This window comes from Lampris incognitus, chromosome 9 (genome assembly GCF_029633865.1).
Source record: "Lampris incognitus isolate fLamInc1 chromosome 9, fLamInc1.hap2, whole genome shotgun sequence".
Taxonomy (NCBI): Eukaryota; Metazoa; Chordata; class Actinopteri; order Lampriformes; family Lampridae; genus Lampris; species Lampris incognitus.
Genome location: NC_079219.1, coordinates 56,605,466 through 56,625,488, shown reverse-complemented (window position 1 = coordinate 56,625,488; position 20,023 = coordinate 56,605,466). Strand labels below are relative to the sequence as shown.

The window sequence follows — 20,023 nt, the reverse complement described above, 5'->3', positions numbered from 1 at the left end:
TTTGGGCCATATTTGCTGTTATACATGCGGGCCACTTCAGGCTCACATCCATTTTGTCAGGGCCATCAGTGCCGCATCATTGCCTGAAGTGGCCCACATCCGGATGCTATCTGGGCTGTGATAGACTGGCGGCCTGTCCAGGGTGTCTCCCTGCCTGCCACCCAGTGACTGCTGGGGTAGGCTCCAGCATCCCCACAACCCTGAGAGCAGGATAAGCGGTTTGGACAGTGGCTGGATGGATGAATTAAAAGGTGTGTTATCGCAAAGAAAAAAACGAACACGTAGAAAATTCCAATTTTAGGCAGAGGTGTGGACTTGAGTCACATGACTTGGACCCAAGTCAGACTCAAGTCACTAATTAGATGACTAGTCTCGACTTGATAAAATTTAAAATGACTTGTTACTCAACTTCAACACCAATGACTCGTGACTGACTTGGACTTGAGCCTTTTGACCTGAAAGACTTTCTGCACAACCGAAGATGAGATGCTTTTAAAACAAGTGCAGACAATCAACTCTTCATTTCCACAATTACAGTTCTACTTTGAATCAGTGGTGGATCTAGAGATTTTTTCCTGGGGTGGCAAAGGGGTGGCAAGACTGTGTCCCAGAGGTGGCAGCTGCCACCCCTTTGCCACCCTGTAGATCCGCCCCTGCTTTGAATCAATGCGTAATACATAAAAATGTCCAAAAAAGCATTCTTGATTTGTGTGACTTTCAGACGTTCGCACGACAACGGCCTTTGCTAAAAACGGGAAAGTTTTCCCTTCGCGTTTTAAAGAAGTTCCGCGTTCAGACGACATCGTTTTGAATACGATCCGTGTGCACACGGAGCCGCAACAAAAAAAACGACTGAAAACGCTGTAGTACGCACGCCAGGCCGGTAGGTGGCGATGAAACTTTAGAGAGCCTTTCCGGTGGACCCCCCCCCCCCTCCAATAACACCACGCGCCTGCGCACAAACGCTTTCTTCTCAGCGCGGTGAGGAAGTGAACAGACGACGGCGAGTGGACGCTCGAAGGAGGATGGCCAAGATGGCGCTCTGAGCGATGACGTTTTCGTGAGCTCTGCAAACCTTTTTTTTTTTTTTTAACTACATAACGGTGAACAAGGACTTTATTTGCGCCTATTGGACAATTACTACTCACCCGCAACTTTTGCTGACAGCCACCATCCAAAATGAGCAAACTTGAGAAAAGAAAGAACGAACCTAGGAAGTCTACAGCTAACATCAGCCCCGCTAGCAAGCCTGCTAACGTTAGCCAACCCAAGAAGTCAACTTGGACACCTGATAAGCCTGCTGACGGTAAACATACTTTTCTCGACTCCATGCATGACTATCTCGAAGCGGTACCCGAACCACCACAATTTGCCCTGATGGAAGAAGACTTTCCTTCGCCTCCTCTCACGCCATGTTGCTCTCCTGTTGGGGACGCGGAGACAACTACTGTTCTCTCCCAGCTCACGTCCCTTACTAGCCGGATCAACTCGAGGTCGGATACGCTGGAAACAATGGTCAGTGGCAACACCACAGTGATCTCCGAGGTGAAGATGGCAGTTCAAGAGAACACTAAACAAATCACAGCCGTGGAAGAGTCATTTGATGCTGTATGTGCTGAGATAAATGATATGAAGGACAGAAATGTCAACGTTGAATCACAGCTTGAAAAATACAAGGCGTACGCTGAAACACTGGAGAAGCGGATCTCTCACCTGCAAGGGGCGCTGTTCACGCCGTTGGCATGTAAAACTATCCGGCTTGGCCGAGAAGGAGAAGCAAGACTTGCGGCAAGAGGTTATCCACGTGTGCCAGTCTGTTTTACCGGAGGCGAAGGATAAACTACCAGACGTGGTGGATACGGTGCACCGCCTCGGTCCTAAGAAACCCAGCAAAACCCAACCCAGAGGCGTCATCATGCAGTTCACATCCAGGGTCCACCGTGATGCTGTCTGGCGGGCCGCGAAGAAGTCAGCCTTCCTGAAGGACAACAACTTAAAGCTGGCAGAGGATCTGTCAGCTGATGAGCGCGACCGGAGAAACCGCCTCTGGCCCGCCGTGGAGAAAGCACGCAGGGGAAATAAGTTGGCGTGTTTCGTTCGTGAATGGGAAAGAAATATTTCCACCTCAATGACGTTTTCTGAGGCAGCACAAGGTACAAACTGAAGTAATACACGGTTCAACTGCCTTCTATTCATCTCTTCCATTGACTGCTCTTTCTTCTTGTTACTTGATATTAGGTGTAATTGCACTCAAAAGCTAACCAGGTTTAAGCTGCCATATATTTCTCAGTTATTTATAATTTCAATATGCACTTTATTTTAAGCACTCATGCATACATTAAGTATTGGGTGAGTTGAACAGCAGCTATTTTTGTTGGACTATTTAAAACGAGTGAGAGATTTCATTTTTTGCCTTCAAAACTCATACACTCACATGAGGTGAGCTATATGTTACTTTGGCTGTATTTTATTATAAATACGTTTTGTTATGGCTCAAGTTCACTGGTCCTTCATCCAGGGTTTGCAGTTCTCACCTTCAACAGTACTCTCTTAAGTGACCACAGGTTCTCAATTTAACCACTTCTTCACTTATTTGGTCTAAGCTTTCACTTATTTGTCCTTTTTTTCTTTCCTTGCTCTATCCTTATGTCGTTGTCTATTATCTCTTTAAATGTGAGAGGTTTAAGAAGTAATGTGAAACGTAAAGCCATATTTTTATATTGTAAGCAGTTTGGCACAGATTTTTGCTTTATACAAGAGTCCCACTCAGTTGAGCAAGACAAGTGTTTCTGGAGGTCGCAGTGGGGAAATGATTCGTGGTTGTCCCATGGTACAGAGCGTTCTGCTGGTGTTTGTATACTGAAAAACAGATTTAATGGAAAAATCTTAATCTCTGACTGTGATGAAGACGGTCATTATATTATTCTGATACTTGAGGTTGCACACTCTATCTATATTTTAGTCAATGTGTATGGATTTAACAGTCAAACAGAGAATAATCTTTATTTTGACAGGTTGGAAGAGCGTTTACTGCACTGGCTGTCCAAATATCCAGGTTCTTTTATAATCTTTGGTGGAGACTTTAATGTTGTATTTGGTAATTGCATGGATAGGTGGCCTTATAGGGGTTTAGACTTCTCTAACTCACATGTAAAGTTGTTTGCACAAAGATTTGATTTATTAGATTCATGGAGGGAGTCTCATCCAGCTCAAAGAGCATACACATGGTGCAATAAGACACAAACCAGTCACTCAAGGATTGATTATTGGCTTATTTCAAAAGACTTGAAAGAAGTTAAAACTGACATTTTTCCTACGCCGCTTTCAGATCACAAAACAATTCACTTAAATATCTTTGTCATCGTCTTCTGATGCTAAAGCGTCATATTGGAAGCTTAACAATACTATCCTTGAGCATAAGGAAGTAGTTACTGAAGTTCATAGTTTAATAAGGCTTCACTGGAGCAAAGCTCAGGCTGAAAATATGTTTTGTAACAACTGGGAGCTTTTGAAATATGAACTTGGCAAATTTTTTCGTAGATATAGCATTTGTTTGGCAAAGAAAAGAAGGGCTGAGGAGAATGAAACAATACATAAGATTACATCTTTAACATCCAAACCAAAAGAGGCTCTCAACGACTATGATAAGGCAGAACTAATTGACTTGCAGCATAGGTTGGATGAGATTTATAAGCGCAAAGCTGAAGGAGCATTTGTTAGGTCTCGCAAAAAGTGGCTTGAAGAAGGAGAGCAAAACTCTGCATATTTTTTCAGACTCGAGAAACACCAATCCAGCATTAACTCTATTCTACAACTAAATATTAATGGGACAATTTCTAACGATAAGAATACCATAGCAAAGTATTGTGCTGATTTTTATAGTAAACTATACTCTTCCAGTTATTGCCCTCAAGCTGCTTCTGATTTTTTTAACTCCATAGATAATATTACTCAGCTGAGTGAGGCTGACAGTGAACTCTGTGATAGGTCAATTTCTCTGAATGAGGTCGCAGGTGCTATAAAGTGTCTAAAAGTTAATAAGTCTCCTGGTACAGATGGCCTTACTGTCGAACTTTATAAGCAGTTCTCTGACAGCTTAGCCCCATTTCTTGTGGAAGTCTTTAAGGAAAGTATTGATAGGGGTGCGCTCCCTCCCACTTTATCTCAAGGCCTAATCACCCTGATTCCCAAACCTAGAAAGGACCCCTTATTCTTAGATAATTGGCGACCAATTTCCTTATTGAACAACGATTACAAGATACTAGCGCTGATTCTTGCAAATAGAGTAAAACCTGTTTTAGATACTGTTATTGATGAGTGTCAGTCCGGCTTTATGCAGAATCGTCATATTTCAAGTAACATAAGACTAATCTTAGATATAATAGACTACCCAGAATGTGTGCAGGATGAGAGTTTTATTCTTCTTTTGGATTTTTATAAGGCCTTTGACTCCTTAGAACATGATTTTATTATTACTGCTTTGAAGAAATTTGGTTTTGGTCAATCCTTTTGCAATGCAGTTCATACTTTATATTTCAATAATAATATTTCCATAAAACTTGTTAGTGGTACTTCCTCAAGATTTTCTTTGAAACGTGGAGTGAGGCAGGGGTGCCCCCTTTCAGTGTATCTGTTTCTTCTTTCTGTACAACTCCTTAATTTACATATTAAACTCAGTTCATTAAAGGGTATGGTCGTAGCTGACAGAGAAATATTTATAAGTCAACTGGCAGATGACATGGCTCTGTTTCTCAGAGATGCCTCGCAAGTTTCTGTCGCTATCAACAGTATCCAATCCTTCTCGAAAGCCTCTGGACTTTTCCTTAATCTTAATAAATGTGAACTTTTGCCTGTTAAAGACTGTTTGGCGACCTCAATTCATGGGATTCCTGTGAAAGACTGTAACATACCTCGGTATTCAAATCACTAAAGATAGGCAATCCAGAAGCTCTGTAAACTTCAGCCCTATTATAGAAAAGTCCCAAAAAATCTTTAATCACTGGCTGCAGAGAGACTTGTCTCTAAGGGGTAGAGTTCTGCTTTCGAAGGCAGAAGGAATCTCTCGTCTAACCTATGCTGCTCAGTCCTTACATGTCGATAACACAATCTGCAAATCAATTGATAAAATGTTAAACAATTTTTTATGGAAAAACAAAACCCACTATTTACGAAAATCTGTTACTTTAAGCGCATATGACAAAGGTGGTTTGAATTTTATTGATTTTGGTGCACTCAACAATACCTTCAAGATAAACTGGATAAAAAAATATTTGAAAAATCCCACATCTATCTGGAATTTCATTTCACATCATGTGTTCTCAAACTTAGGCGGCCTTAATTTCCTGCTGCTATGTAATTATAGCATTCCGAAAATACCTCTGAAACTTTCTCACTTCCATCAACAGGTCCTTTTAGCGTGGGCATTGATATACAAACACAATTTCTCTCCACAGAATTGTTTCATCTGGAACAACTGTAATATTGTTTATAAGAACAAAACATTGTTTTTGGACAGATGGTTTAACAATGGTCTTGTTTTAGTTGGCCAATTGTTCAAAAAAGATGGGCTGCTATATAATTACTCTGAATTTCTAATGAGATATAATGTACCAGTAACGCCTAGAGAATTTTCGGTGGTATTTGATGCTATCCCTTCTGGTCTGTGCATGTTATTCAGGTCCTCTGGCAGCTCTCCTCTCATATCATTCAACCCTCCTTATGTGTCACAGTCTCCTCTTGGTACTGTCTGCTTCTCATCATGTAAACTTCTGAACTCCAGAATAAGAGCCATGTTTCAGGATAGCCTAGTTTCCGTCCCACCGGCAACATTTTTTGGGACAACTTTGTGAATGATGTTGAATGGAAGAAAGTTTGGTCGTTACCACAAAGATTTTTTTAACAAACAAAGTCAAAGAAATTTCATTTAAATTGCTACACAAATTCTACCCTGCAAAACAATATTTATCAAAGTTTAAAAATAATATAGATGTTGAATGTTCTTTTTGGTAAATGCATCCTGAAACACGTGTCCACTTATTCTGGTCATGTCAGTTCACTTATAAATTCTGGAGAGACTTCCACAAGTTTATCGCTGATTTTGTCTTTTCTGATTTTCACCTTTACTATAAGAATGTTATTTTTGGTTTTCATAATTTTAATCACAAAGATGGCGATGCATTCTTTTTTATAAATACGCTTTTATTTTTAGCCAAGTTTCATATACATAAATGTAAATTCTCCAGCAGAAAGCCTCAACTCTTTGCACTTAAAAAAGAAGTTGAACAATATATAAGGACAATCTCCACTTCAAAAAACACAAAGGCTTTAAAATCTATCAACATTTGCAAATCTCTGAATCTGTTTACATAAAATATGATCTCGCCTTTATTTACTTATTTTTTCTGTTATTTATTTTTTATAATTTACTTTCTCTTTTTGTGTCTTTATTGTTTTTTTTTATCTTCAATCTATTGTTTTTGTGGTGTCTCGTGTGTCTATTTTGCTCTGTTTGAATGTATTTGAAGTATCAATAAACGGCGGGAGCGAAAGGGTCCCCCCCGCTAACGAAGTCCTCTTACTCGTGCATGGCCGTTTGCTGAAAACGTAATACGCATGTGCGAAGCGGGGCCGTGACGTCACCGTTTTCCCCACACGAACCAGTTTTGCTGGTTTAGACGGCGAGGCTGGAGTTGCCTTTTCTGAAGATTTCACCCCGGAGCCCGGTTTCAGAAGTTCGCGCCTTAAGGCCCCCAAAACGCCGTTGTGGTGTGAACGAACGGCCAAAACGCAACAATACTTTACCGTTTTGTGTTGAAAACGTTGCCGTGTAAACGGCCCTTTAGTATCCCAATGTAACCGGTTATTTTCTCGCCCGGTGCGGGATTCGATGCGGGGTGTACTGCACCCCCCTAGCTAACGGTCAGACCCATTATTAGTAGTTTAGTCGTCACCCTCTCCCGGAAGCGCGCCCTGTTCTTCCCGCGCTTCGAAGAGACTTCTGAGGATCTGCACACTTCCGGATCCCACCGCTGCCACCAATGTAACCGGTTCTTTTCTTGCCCGGTGCGGGATTCGATACGGGGTGTACTGCACCACCAGGCGACATCGCTGACCGCTCGGCTAAAGGGTCAGACCCGTTAGCTAGGGGCTAATGTGTCTTATTAGTAGTTTACACTACTATATGGGAGCCGAGTGTGACTCATGGTGTTGGACGGTATGAGTGGAGTCTACACAGAAATGGTCTCAAATTGTGTGTGTGTGTGTTGATTCGCGGTGATTCAACCCCCTCTTATTTTACACTTCTGAAACCTGAATCTTTGAGTAATATCAGTTTCCTTTGTCTTGCGTGTCCGCTGCGGTTGATCGGGCAGCATAAATGAGACGAAAACAAAGCAAAACTAACTTGCATAACCAAAATCACCCACCAGTTTCACTCTGTGCTTCCTCTCCACACTTCTCTATTGAGCCTTCGTGTTTCGCTGCGTCTCAGCCTCACCTCTCTATTTCTGATTCTTGCTGGCTCCGTAAAACCAGAGGTGGGGGTCAGGTCCTTGTTTTCCGAGTCACAAGTGACTCTGAAGTCTTGGCACTCGAGTCACCAAGACAAGTCCCGAATCCGAATCTTGGTTGGGAGTTTCAAGTCCTAGACAAGTCGTTATGCGCTCTTCAACAAAAGTAATGACATTTCAAAATTTCAACAGAGAAATAGTGAGTGTAAGACACGTTAGTCCCTAGCTAACGGGTCTGACCCTTTAGTCGAGCAGTCAGTGATGTCGCCTTGTGGTGCAGTACACCTCGTATCGAATCCCGCACCGGGCAAGAAAATAACCGGTGGCAGCGGTGGGATCCGGAAGCGTGCAGATCCTCAGAAGTCTCTTCGGAGCGCGGGAATAACAGGGCGCGCTTCCGGGAGAGGGTGACGACTAAACTACTAAGACACATTAGCCTCTAGCTAACGGGTCTGACCCTTTAGCCGAGCGGTCAGTGATGTCGCCTTGTGGTGCAGTACACCTCGTATCGAATCCTGCACCGGGCAAGAAAAGAACCGGTTACAGTAGCATGGCGTGTCAATTCACTATCGTATTTTTCTGGTCCAGATCCTCCTCCAGGCGTGCTGGTGTTACCCACGGGCAGCAGGTTGGCCTTGACCTGCGGCGGTCACATGATAGTAGATGGGGTTAAGACAGCTGCCAGCAGAGACGGGTCACTCACCAGCAGGGCACAGAGTTCTGATGACGCAACGCCAACCGGCACCAGCAGACCCGGCAGCACAGAAACCACCACTGAGATACAGCGTAAAAGAGACAGATATGGCGCCCGGGACGCGGAAAGTTCCAGACTCTCCACTGTATCGACAGCCAAAACCGTGACCGAGGAGAACGGAGAAACCACGATGGAGAGCGGGTACAAAGGCCCAGAGGGGAGTGGTCGTCCTTTATATACACATCCAGAACCCGGTGCCCCTCCCTTAGACCCAACGGTCCAGCCAACCAGCATGAGCACAATGGCGGGGACGGAGTCCGATTGGTGGGCCAAGGAGACGGACGTAGAAGAGGAGGAGGAGGAGGAGTATAATGATGGGGTGAGGGTCACAACAAGGGTCCAGAGGAGGCTGCAGTGGAGACGGGATGGGAGGACGTTGAAGGGGGGAGAAAACGGCTTGGAGGGCATCACGTTTGACAGCAGTGGGACTTCTCTGTCCCTTCCCTCTGTGACGTCCCAGCATTCTGGGAGGTACAGTTGTCATCATAAAGGCGGAACGCTGTCGTCATTCAAAGTGATTGTTGCAGGTGAGTCACAGAGGACCAACCCAGTTATAACATAGTACAACAGAGTGTGATAAAAGTGACACGGTGCCATAACACCGTCGTTTAGCCATAGTGTGTTTGTGACGTCACAATGGATAACTTTATTCGTTCAATTTGGATGTGTGTTAAAGGGAAACAGTCGTGATTTCTATTATTATCTCCACGTAGATATCTGTCATAGGGAGCAGCCATATTACTGAGCAGTCCTCCGAGTGCCTCCGAACCGCTGCCGACACAGTGACGTCACAGGCGAAGAATCCGCGAATGTGAAAACTTACTTCCTGTTATAGTCGATAGACTGCATTGTATGTGAAAATGCGAATATCAGCGCTTCATACAGCTGTGTAATATGACGTTGTTATTCACATTTTCTTACACAATGCAGCCTATGGGCAAACCAGGAGGAAAGTTTTCACATCGAGGGTTGTCCACCGATGACGTCATTGGTGGACAAAATGTTAGTGGCGTTTTCAGAGACACATAAAAGACTTAGGTATTATGGCTGCTAAAGGAGTGTTATCCCTACAACATATATATATAGAGAGAGAGAGAGAGAGAGAGAGAGAGAGAGAGAGAGAGAGAGAGAGAGAGAGAGAGAGAGAGAGCTAATATTGAAAATTGCGATTGTTTGGTCAGGTGTCCCTACAGACACAATTGGCCGTGTCTGCGGGTGGGAAGCCGGATGTGGGTATGTGTCCTGGTCGCTGCACTAGCTCCTCCTCTGGTTGGTCGGGGGCGCCTATTCAGGGGGGAGGGGGAACTTGGGGGAATAGTGTGATCCTCCCATGCGCTATGGCCCCCTGGCGAAACGCCTCACTGTCAGGTGAAAAGAAGCGGCTGGCGACTCCGAGTGTATCGGGTGAGGCATGTGGTAGTCTGCAGCCCTCCCCGGATCGGCAGAGGGGGTGGAGCAGCGAGCGGGACGGCCCTGAAGAGCGGGGTGATTGGACGGATACAAATTGTCATAGCAATATAAATCTTACATTTATTTAGCAATACTATCAGCTTCCAAGGCCACCGAGCAGTATCAGAATTTCTAAGCACACCATCAAATTGAAGCTAAACTCTGACATTGCTGGCTATATTAGATTTAATCTGCTGTTGTATCTAATATGACAAGTGTTAAAGACAATTTCATGACAATAAGTTTTCAGCGAGGTTCACACACAGGGATGTTTATCATCCGGCTCTGATGTTTCGTCCCTTCATTAGATCCTCCGGAGCGTCCCACCCTGTCCTGCTACAAAAGGTCGCCCAGCAGTAAAATCCGCTGTGAGTGGATGCTGCAGTCCCTCGTCACCATGCGCCCTCACTGCTACCTCTTCATCAGTACAGGGTAATGCTGCACATGGAGCCTCATCCTCCCACTTCTGTTTCCACATATGTCTTGTTATCTTGAGTGATGTGACACACAAACCTTTTCTAGATTCTGTACCACACTTATGGTACTCTATCTGTCTATCTTTCTATCTATCTATCTGTCTGTCTATGTCTATATCCATCTTACTGTCTTCTTGGCTCTCTATCGCTCTGTGTCTGTCGGTCTGTCTGTGTCTTATCTATATTCATCTTACTGTCTATCTATCTATCTATCTATCTATCTATCTATCTATCTATCTATCTATCTATCTATCTATCTATCTATCTATCTATCTATCTGTCTGTCTGTCTGTCTGTCTGTCTGTCTGTCGCTCTATCTAGCTGTCTATCTCTTTCTCTCTCTCGCTCACTCTGTCTGTCCATCTTACTTTGTCTTTCTCTCTCTGTCTATCTATCCATCTTACTGTAGCTCTATCTATCTATCTATCTATCTATCTATCTATCTATCTATCTATCTATCTATCTATCTATCTATCTATCTATCTGTATATCCTTTCTTCTTTCACAAACTTCTACCCACTCTCATCCTTCAGTCTGTCAGCATCGTTCTCTCGTTCGGAGTGCTCCTACTCGCCCCGGCTGGCCCGCTGCTGGTGTGCTCTGGACTATGATGAGGAGGCAAACAGAGTGCCACACATGGCCTATCTGTGTGTCACAAGCGCCGCCGGAAATGCCACGAGTGCTCTGCTGGAATTCACACCTCTTAGCATCTGTGAGTTTGTACCTACTGACGCGTACATGTATGTGTGTGCGTGCGTGTCCATTTCAATGTCTGGTCTCCAAGTAAAAAGACAATTTCAACTTCCTACTCACTGACTTCTCTCACTCCCTCTGACCCCCTTAGTGAAGCCAGACCCCCCGTCAGCACTGAAGATCCACTTGGTGGAGGGCCATGAGAGGAGGCTGAGAGTTACTTGGGGTGCTCCCTCATCCTGGAAGCGGGTTGATGATAACTATGAGCTCGACTATGAAATCAGCTACAGACCCAGTAACCCTCCAGGGCTGCATGGACAGGTACCTGTGTCTGTGTGCAAGTGCGACAGATGGTTGTGTGTGTGTGTGTGTGTGTGTGTGTGTGTGTGTGTGTGTGTGTGTGTGTGTGGCCAAAGCAACAACCCAGATAGCATCCGGATGTGGGCCACTTTAGGCAATGATGTGGCACTGATGGTCTTCTTCTGGCCCTGACAAAATGGATGCGAGCTTGAAGTGGCCCACATGTATAATAGCAAATATGGCCTTAACATGCCAAGTCAAATGTGGGCCTTTTTTGGCAAAGATGTGGTGCTCTCGGCAACATGTAATCTGGATGTGACCCTGAAGTGGCCCGTGTGGTAAATGGTGAATATGGCCCAAATATCACAAAACAAATATGGGCCACCTTTGGCAAATATGTGGCACATGCAGCATTGCTATGGCTTGGTTCTGGCCCAGACCTGGCAGACAGGAGCGTACCGCCCAAGTGCCATCATTTGGGACGGGTCCGGGCCACAGCAATTTTGCTATCAGGGAAGTATTCAAAGAGCAGATCGTTTGTGAGAGTGGAGTTAAAGGGAGATTTCGTCGCTCATAATGTGCACATCCAGGAAGTACCGACGATCTATATCGTCTGTTAAAACCTGCTTTGGTGAAAATGGTCGTGCCCTGTTCAGAGAGCCTGTCCTGCAGGTTCTACATGTACCCGAAAGCATTGCACGAGGGTACAAACCTCGAGACGTACTGACTACAGCCGTAATGCCTCTAATACACCCGCACACACTCGCGCTCAAAAAAAACAAAACAGCGTACATCTTAAATAAAGAAAATATTGCTTAAGTATGACACGCTCCCGTTCATTGTTACGGTTTATTTATTTAACAGTGAAACTCGCAGAAACACAGGGATTCAGTTTCTGTTGGCATAATGGGACAGTTTGTACACAAACACCACTGGTCACTAAAGCCTCTCGGCAGCTCGAGGGGGTCTCTCTGTATGGCCAAAGCAGCGGCAACCTCCTTCTCTCTCTTTGTTGGAGTTCCTCTGTACACCTAAATGCAAAACATTGTCAATATCGGAGTCTTCCAAAGGGTTTTCAGTGGAGACACTGGGATCATTTTGCCGTCTAAATGATTTCTGGTACACCAGCCGAGTGTATTGCCATCAGTACGGCTGCTGTGCCTTTCCAGGAGACATAGGATCCACTCCTGTTGATCGAGAATCAGAACTGAAAACTCAACTCTCCATTTCTCAGCAGTGGTTCTTCCGCCACACAGTGACGTCAGCAAAGCGTCATTGGACCTCGAAAGTAAGTGAGGTCTCTACAGCCGGCTACGGCAATACAGAAAACACTGGCGAGCCTGCTGGATCTTGCAGACATGGAAGTCCTACGAGTAATAAAGGCAAAAATTGTTGAAAATTGGTGTAGGGCTCCTTTAAGATTGGTGGAAGAGATAGCTGTTTTTGCTTGACCTCTAACTAGATGTGTAGTACTTCCAAGTGGCAACCACCGGGGCCGGAAGTTGAAGTCAATGCGGTGTCTAAAGGTGCAGTTCCACCGTGGCCACCAGGTGGCTGGATCCAAAAAACATCAGGCCCAACGCAAGTCAATTAGAGAATTCCCAACTTTTACCTTCAAATACAAAGTCACTACATTTGGGGTCTCAGTCACTAATTTCAAGTCTGACACATAGTGAGAGGATGTTTGTTTTAGAAATTATGTTAAGGAGGGGGAAAAATGGCGTATTGAGGGCATATGCCTTGATTGACAGGTCTGTCAACCTGTCTGCCCCCGAGGTTCCAGGACAGCTCCACCCACACTCTACCACACTGCCCAAATTTAGATTTTCAGCTGACAAGGTGGTGGCAAGTATCAAGTCAAACCTTGGGCTTCAAAGTGCATGGGAAACAGAAAAGGGAATTCTTAGCTACACTTGCCGTTAGCCAGTCCTTCCTCGGAAACCAAGTAACGCAAATCTACGATTTTGTCATTTGTACTGTTGTGTTATTCGAACATCGTTTGGGCGATGTGTCCCCAGTCTCTTCACTCCCAATTTTCCCTCTGAAGACATCGAAGAAAATGGATCATAAAGTAAATAATCCACCTCGTTCACGCTAACGCCCGCGCTCACCTTCCCCTCCCCCCTCTCACACAAATACCGCCTCACCGTACATACTGTTACTCTGTACGTCAGCTGTCATTGGTCAGAAGTCAGCGGCCCGAGGACTGAATGAATTTAGTCCAAATGATCAGCAGATCATTGGGGTCTCAGTCATTAATTTCAAGTCTGACACAGTAGGGACAAGGTGCATTTGCCAGAAAACTCTTATCTATCTCGCCGGTCTATGCCAAAACCCACATACCCGGAATTGTGCACATAATATGCCTGCAGGGCTGAAGGTTACCTAGATGTTAGACGTGTGGACTTTGTGTCTCCAAGACAGATAGGGAAACTATGAGCGGGCAAAGTAAATGGAATTGACTCCGCTCTCCTCTCCAACAGCCAAACTTTGTTTAAACAGTACATTTTATACATTAAATGGTAATGCAATGTGCATCACATGAGATCAGCTAAAAATATTTAAATATATATATATATATACCTATATCAAGGAATATACATACAATATACATAAAAATGACATAGACTATACATAGAATAAGAGGGCATGTGTGTGTAGAGGGTGAATACCAACCCTGGTTTGATAAGTCTATTTTGGGGCAGGATACAGACTGGGTTGGGGTAAGGGAGGAGAAGTAAGAACTACTAGTGAGGTGCCCTTGTGGCCAGGCACTTAAAGGCTCCCCATCAGCTTCAGTGGAGCTCTTTCCAATGTTCTCTTTACATTTAGATTGTTGTTTTAATGCTGGTGTGAGTGTGAGTGTGTGAGCGAGCCCTGTGATGCCCCGACGGCCTGTCCAGGGTGTCTCCCTGCCTGCCGCCCAATGACTGCTGGCATAGGCTCCAGCATCCCCGTGATCCTGAGAGCAGGATAAGTGGTTTGGATAATGGATGAATGGATGGATCAGCAAATCAAGGGGCATGTCACGACCCCAGATAGCATCCGGATGTGGGCCACTTCAGGCAGTGATGCGGCACTTGATGGCCTTCTTCTGGCCCTGACAAAATGGATGTGAGCCTGAAGTGGCCCACATGTGTAATAGCGAATATGGCCCAAATATGCCAAATCAAACGTGGGCCTTTTTTGGGCAAAGATGCGGTGCTCTCAGCAACATGTAATCTGGATGTGACCCTGAAGTGGCCCGTGTGGTAAATGGTGAATATGGCCCGAATATCACAACACTAATATGGGCCACCTTTGGCACATATGTGGCACATGCAGCATTGCTATGGCTTGGTTCTGGCCCAGACCTGGCAAACAGGAGCGGGCCGCCCAAGTGCCATCATTCTACACGATACGTGGGCCGGATGAAAGTGTTGGTATGGGACGGGTCCGGGCCACAACAATTTTGTTATCTGGGGTGTGTGCATGTGCTGTCTAACTCAGTTCATTGGTTCAGTTCATTAGCCTTTCCTGGTAGTGACACAAAACTAGTGTGCGAAGGACCATTTGTCAGTCATTTTGTTTTACAACACCAACATTTGTTTGTATTTTTAAAAATCTTTTGTGTATGTGTGTGTATGTGTCTGTCTGTGTGGTTGCCTGTGTATGCCTGGTGCGTTGTAGAACGAGGTTACCAAAAACACTTTCTACACCATCACCGATGCGTTGCCTGGTGTGGAGTACATAATAAAGCTTAGAGCCAAGGACGAGTACGATGGTCTCTGGAGTAACTGGAGCACACCTGTCTATGCACGCAGTTGGACAGGTAGTTAAAACACTCACACTCACACACACACACACAAACACACACTTACCCAAACCAGAGTTCATATCCTACGGGGGTCAGCCCTAAGCCGCCACCACCACCTCCGCCCTCATGTTTGCAAGAACCACGGTTTCTTTCCACAGTCTAAAGCAGGAGCATGAGAAAAATACAACACAGCTTTAATGTCTCATTTCTGCTGCACTTTTCTCCTGCTTCACTTATCTTTGTTTAGTGAGAGAATGGGCTTCATTTGAACAAATAACTTTGTAACACAGCTTGAAGGTCCTTTTTTCTTCTTCTTTTTCTCTCTCCTTTTTTGGCCCCACTTCCCATTCTCACTTCCTCGTTTAGTGAGAGAAATGAGTTTTTGCTTGTCTTGCCAGTAGTTTAAATCTAGGCTGGAATGGAGTCAGTGCCATTCTCATGGACATATATGTAGGTGGGGCGGCACGGTGGCGCAGTGGTTAGCGTGGTCGCCTCACAGCAAGAATGTCCTGGGTTTGAGCCCCGCGATAGTCCAACCTTGAGGGTCGTCCCGGGTCGTCCTCTGTGTGGAGTTTGCATGTTCTCCCCGTGTCTGTGTGGGTTTCCTCCGGGGGCTCTGGTTTCCTCCCACAGTCCAAAGACATGTAGGTCAGGTGAATTGGCCATGCTAAATTGTCCCTAGGTGTGATTGTGTTGGCCCTGTGATGGACTGGCAGCCTGTCCAGGGTGTCTCCCCGCCTGCCGCCCAATGACTGCTGGGATAAGCTCCAGCATCCTGCGATCCTGAGTAGGATAAGCGGCTTGGATAATGAATGGATGGATGGATATGTAGGTGGTCATTGGTGAGTCTGGAACGATATTTTGTTTTAATGATGTTCGTAGTTGAGGAGCCAAACATGGCCAATGTGTGTAGTGCTACTTTGGTTAAACCAAGTAAAGACTCTCAGACACGGTCTGTAGCCAGAAAGAGGTAGGGTCAGTTACTACAAAATACTCTTAGTGCAGTATTTGCTTGGAGATCAATCAGTGGTGGTCCAGCATGTGCCCATGCACTCTTTAACAATTCCCCTGTCAGTCTGACAAAGAAAGGTGCTATACAAATAAAATGTATTATTATCCTGAATCCACGCAACGTTTCAGTGAGTGTTTGTTCACACATCGCTTGGCTGTTAATGAATGGGAGAGGAGTGTGGTGGGTTGGACCGATCATCATGGTGCACTCTGAGTTCATATATTTTTCAGTGCCTTCACCTCTGATTTCTGTGTTTAGGTTTTTCTCAAATGATCTGTGCTTTGTCTCGTAGTGGCTCTTCAAACTGCCGCTTTTTCCAAGTGCCTCTCTGAGGTAGACTGGTTTGGCACTCGCTTCTGGAGGAATGAAGGCGTGTTACTCTGTCCATTCAGTCTTGAACAATTTTCTATGTCCATCCATCCATTTTCCCAGCCGCTTATCCTAATTAGGGTCACAGGATGCTAGAGCCTGTCCCAATAGTCATTGAGTGGAATGCTGAGAAACACCCTGGACAGGCCGCCAGTCCATTGCAGGACCGACACGTTCAAACCTAGGGACAATTTAGTACAGCCGAGTCACCTGACCTACATGTCTTTGGACTATGGGAGGAAATCGGAGCACCCGCAGGAAATCCATGCAGACACGGGGAGAACATGCAAACTCCACACAGAGGACCACCCGGGATGACCCCCAAGGTTGGACAACCCCGGAGTTCGAACCCAGCACCTTCTTGCTGCAAGGCGACAGCACTAACCACCGTGCTGCCCCATTTTCTGTTTCTACTTTTCTCATTTTTGATTTTGCCATTCTGTCCTCTCAATTGCGTTCTTCTTCTTCTTCTTGCGTTCTTCTTCTTCAGCAACATGTCCATTTTCTTGACAAAAAAAAACATCTGAGAGGAGCTCTCTCATATGTCCTCACCCTGTAGCTCACATAATCAAGGTACACTTTCTGGTAATTCCCCTTCAAAGGTCAAACACAAAGAATTACTCCTCCTCCCCTTCTCAGATTCTCATCATTGTTCTTGTCCCCCACACACACTGACAACATCCTGAAATGACTCAGCCTCTATTGACAGTGGCACGGCACTTATCACTCACTCCCTTCTTCTTTGCTTTTAATCCGAGTTGGAAGCAAGTCACACAGACTTCTAAATATCTCGATTCGAAGGACCCTATCTCTCTGACGCTTTGAGATATGATCAGTGATAAAAATCCCACTTCTAGTTATCCTGATCGATTGTACATCTCCAAGTTTTCCCCCTACAAACTTTGCGACCTAACGTGGGTCCTTGAAAATCCCGTCTTCTTTTGACACGGCTATCATCCCAACGAGATACCTCTCCGTTCCCGGTGACTGACGAGAATCGCTGATGTATTCCTCCTCCTTTTTTTTAAATTTTCAAACCCTCTCCCGTCCTCGTTCTCATTTCCAGTTTCGCTCTCCGTCACTGACTCCGACCCAGTTCCTCCCTTAAGTAAACATCCCATTAACTTGAAATGACTCCTCCCACCCAGATCTACTACATGTGGTTCGTTTTTCTCTCTTGCATTAATTTCTCTCGCTCCCCTCTTTCTATCGCTGACTGTCAGAGAAATCGCATTGATCGGCAGAGGTGCGTGAACCGTGTGATTTAAATACCCACATGTTGGCCGGGCATCCGTACAGACAGACACAATTGGCCTTGTCTGCGGGTGGGAAGCCGAATGTGGTTATGTGTCCTGGTCGCCGCCCTAGCGACTCCTCTGGTCGGTCGGGAGAGGGAGAACTGGGGGGGAATAGTGTGATCCTCCCACGCGCTACGTCTCCCTGGTGAAACTCCTCACTGTCAAGTGAAAAGAAGTGGCCGGTGGCGCCACATGTACCGGAGGAGGCATGTGGTAGGCTGCAGCCCTCCCCGGATCGGCAGAGGGAGCAGCGACTGGTACAGCTCGGAAGAGTGGGGTAATTGGCCAGATACAATTGGGGACAAAAAGGGAGGGGAAAAAAATAACTGCGTGTGATTGGCCTGAGGCCTCCCTGTTTTCCTTAAACAGCACCGTAAAAACTGGACAAGTTGCACTGGAATCCGTTGACAACATTATAAATTTCTCAATAATTTATTAGAAATGGGTCGTGGTCTAGATGCAACCATTGACACAGTGGGCAGCACGGTGGCCCAGTGGTTAGCACTGTTGCCTCACAGCAAGAAGATCCTGGGTTCGAATCCCAGGCCGTCCCAGGTCCTTTCTGTGTGGAGTTTGCATGTTCTCCCCATGTCTGCGTGGGTTTCCTCCACGCATGTTAGGGTGAATACTCCTGTCTGTGCCCCTGAGCAAGGCAAAGGAAAGAAGAACTGGAGTTGGTCCCCGGGTGCTACAGCTGCCCACTGCTCCTATACAATAGGATGGGTTACATGCAGTGAACACTGCTGCAAGAATACAATGTCAGATAAAGTGACTCTCTTCTTTCTTCTTCTTCTTCTTCTTGTTCGGGCCGGGCCCGGACCGTGGTTCGCTAAGTGAGCCCTGGTCTAAAGACATGCATGTTGAATTGGAGAGTCTAAAATTGCACATAGGTTTGAATGGTGTGCGAGCCTGAGAGACCAGGTGTCTGCCTCCCTTGTGCCAAACGCTTGCCCCCCTGTGACCCTGAATTGGATCAAGAAAGTGCCGATGATGAACGAGTCGATAAACTGAAGACATCAAGTGCCACCAAGAAATTTGAGTCTATAATAAATTCTAGAAACGTGAGTGAAGTGGATGAAAATGTATGCTTGAATCACTATCTTGGAAAAGCATAATTCAGAGGTGTTATTATATTTAATATTTTTGATAATTTAGAAAACAGTTGGTTATGGCAAATGAGCTGTAATATTTAGATACGATTCCAAGATAGGATGCTCGAGTAACAAAACAGTTGCAGGTTTCTCCATGCATACATAAAAACACTGTCTGTCTGTCTATCTGTCTGTCTGTCTGTCTATCTATCTATCTGTCTGTCTGTCTATCTATATATCTGTCTGCCTGCCTGTCTGTCCGTCTATTGGGTTTTGTGAATTCTCGTTCCTGTTTTGGTTCATTGACCTTTAACTTCTCTTTATTTGTGACCTAACTTCACATCTGCCCTTTTTAAGAACCATCAGCTGGTGCTGTGTCCAGAAAATATATCTGAATATATGCATAAGCTCATACACTGCATTCGACATACATGCAATACAATATCAATATGTGCAAGACCTGCAATACAACATGTGCAATATGTACAATGTGTGCCTTCTTTTTGCAGTCCACAAAATGTAAAGCCAAACTATTTTCCTGTCTGAGAGACATGTCGTTTGTCAGGCCTCATGATAACATGTTATCTGTGTTTTATATATATATGTATATATATATATATATGTGTGTGTGTGTGTTTGTGTGTGTCGGTGTCTCCTCCCTCAGCTCAAGGGCCATCTGTGTTATTCAATGATGATCTTTCTCCCACAACGGTAAGTCTCTCTCTCGCTCTATTGCTTGATTGCGCTCTCTCTCGCTTTCTCTCTCTCGCACTCACTCTTTCTCTCTCTCTCTCTTACTCACTCGCTCTCTCTCTCTCGTTCTCGTTTTCAGTTCAATTCAGTGATGCTTTATTGGCATGACTGCATACATTACAATATTGCCAAATCAGGTGACAGTGAAATAGGTTAATAGAGTATTACAAAAATTAAAAAAATCAAAGTAAATGGAAAAAGGAATAGGTAGAACTGGTAGAAATATAGAATAGTATTTGAACAGTAATTAACAGTAATTGAAATAGTAACTGACAGTGTTGTGGTCACTCACTGACCCCTGGGCTATGGCATTCTGACACATTGTGCTGCAAGGTGTGACCTTTGGCCCTCTCCTAAAATAAGTAGCCATTGTTCTTTCTCATCAAGGAGTAGAACATTTGGAATCTGGTTTTCAAACTTCTCCTGGTATCCCCCCCCCCACACACACACACACCTCTTGCACCATCTCTATGTATATCCACTTGTGTGACTTTCTTCATATTTATTGCAATCTGACCTGTGCG

General features: G+C 45.0%; 1 protein-coding gene across 1 annotated transcript in view; it reads left to right on the top strand.

The window, feature by feature from the left end:
* il6r (interleukin 6 receptor) overlaps positions 1-20,023 on the top strand; it is a 30,091-nt gene that overhangs the window by 7,359 nt on the left and 2,709 nt on the right. Inside the window, exons 2-7 of the mRNA XM_056287039.1 lie at positions 8,097-8,789; positions 10,020-10,143; positions 10,721-10,899; positions 11,032-11,201; positions 14,850-14,991; positions 19,411-19,457. Of these exons, the coding sequence (XP_056143014.1) occupies positions 8,097-8,789; positions 10,020-10,143; positions 10,721-10,899; positions 11,032-11,201; positions 14,850-14,991; positions 19,411-19,457 (1,355 nt within the window). The remainder of the gene's footprint in view (positions 1-8,096; positions 8,790-10,019; positions 10,144-10,720; positions 10,900-11,031; positions 11,202-14,849; positions 14,992-19,410; positions 19,458-20,023) is intronic.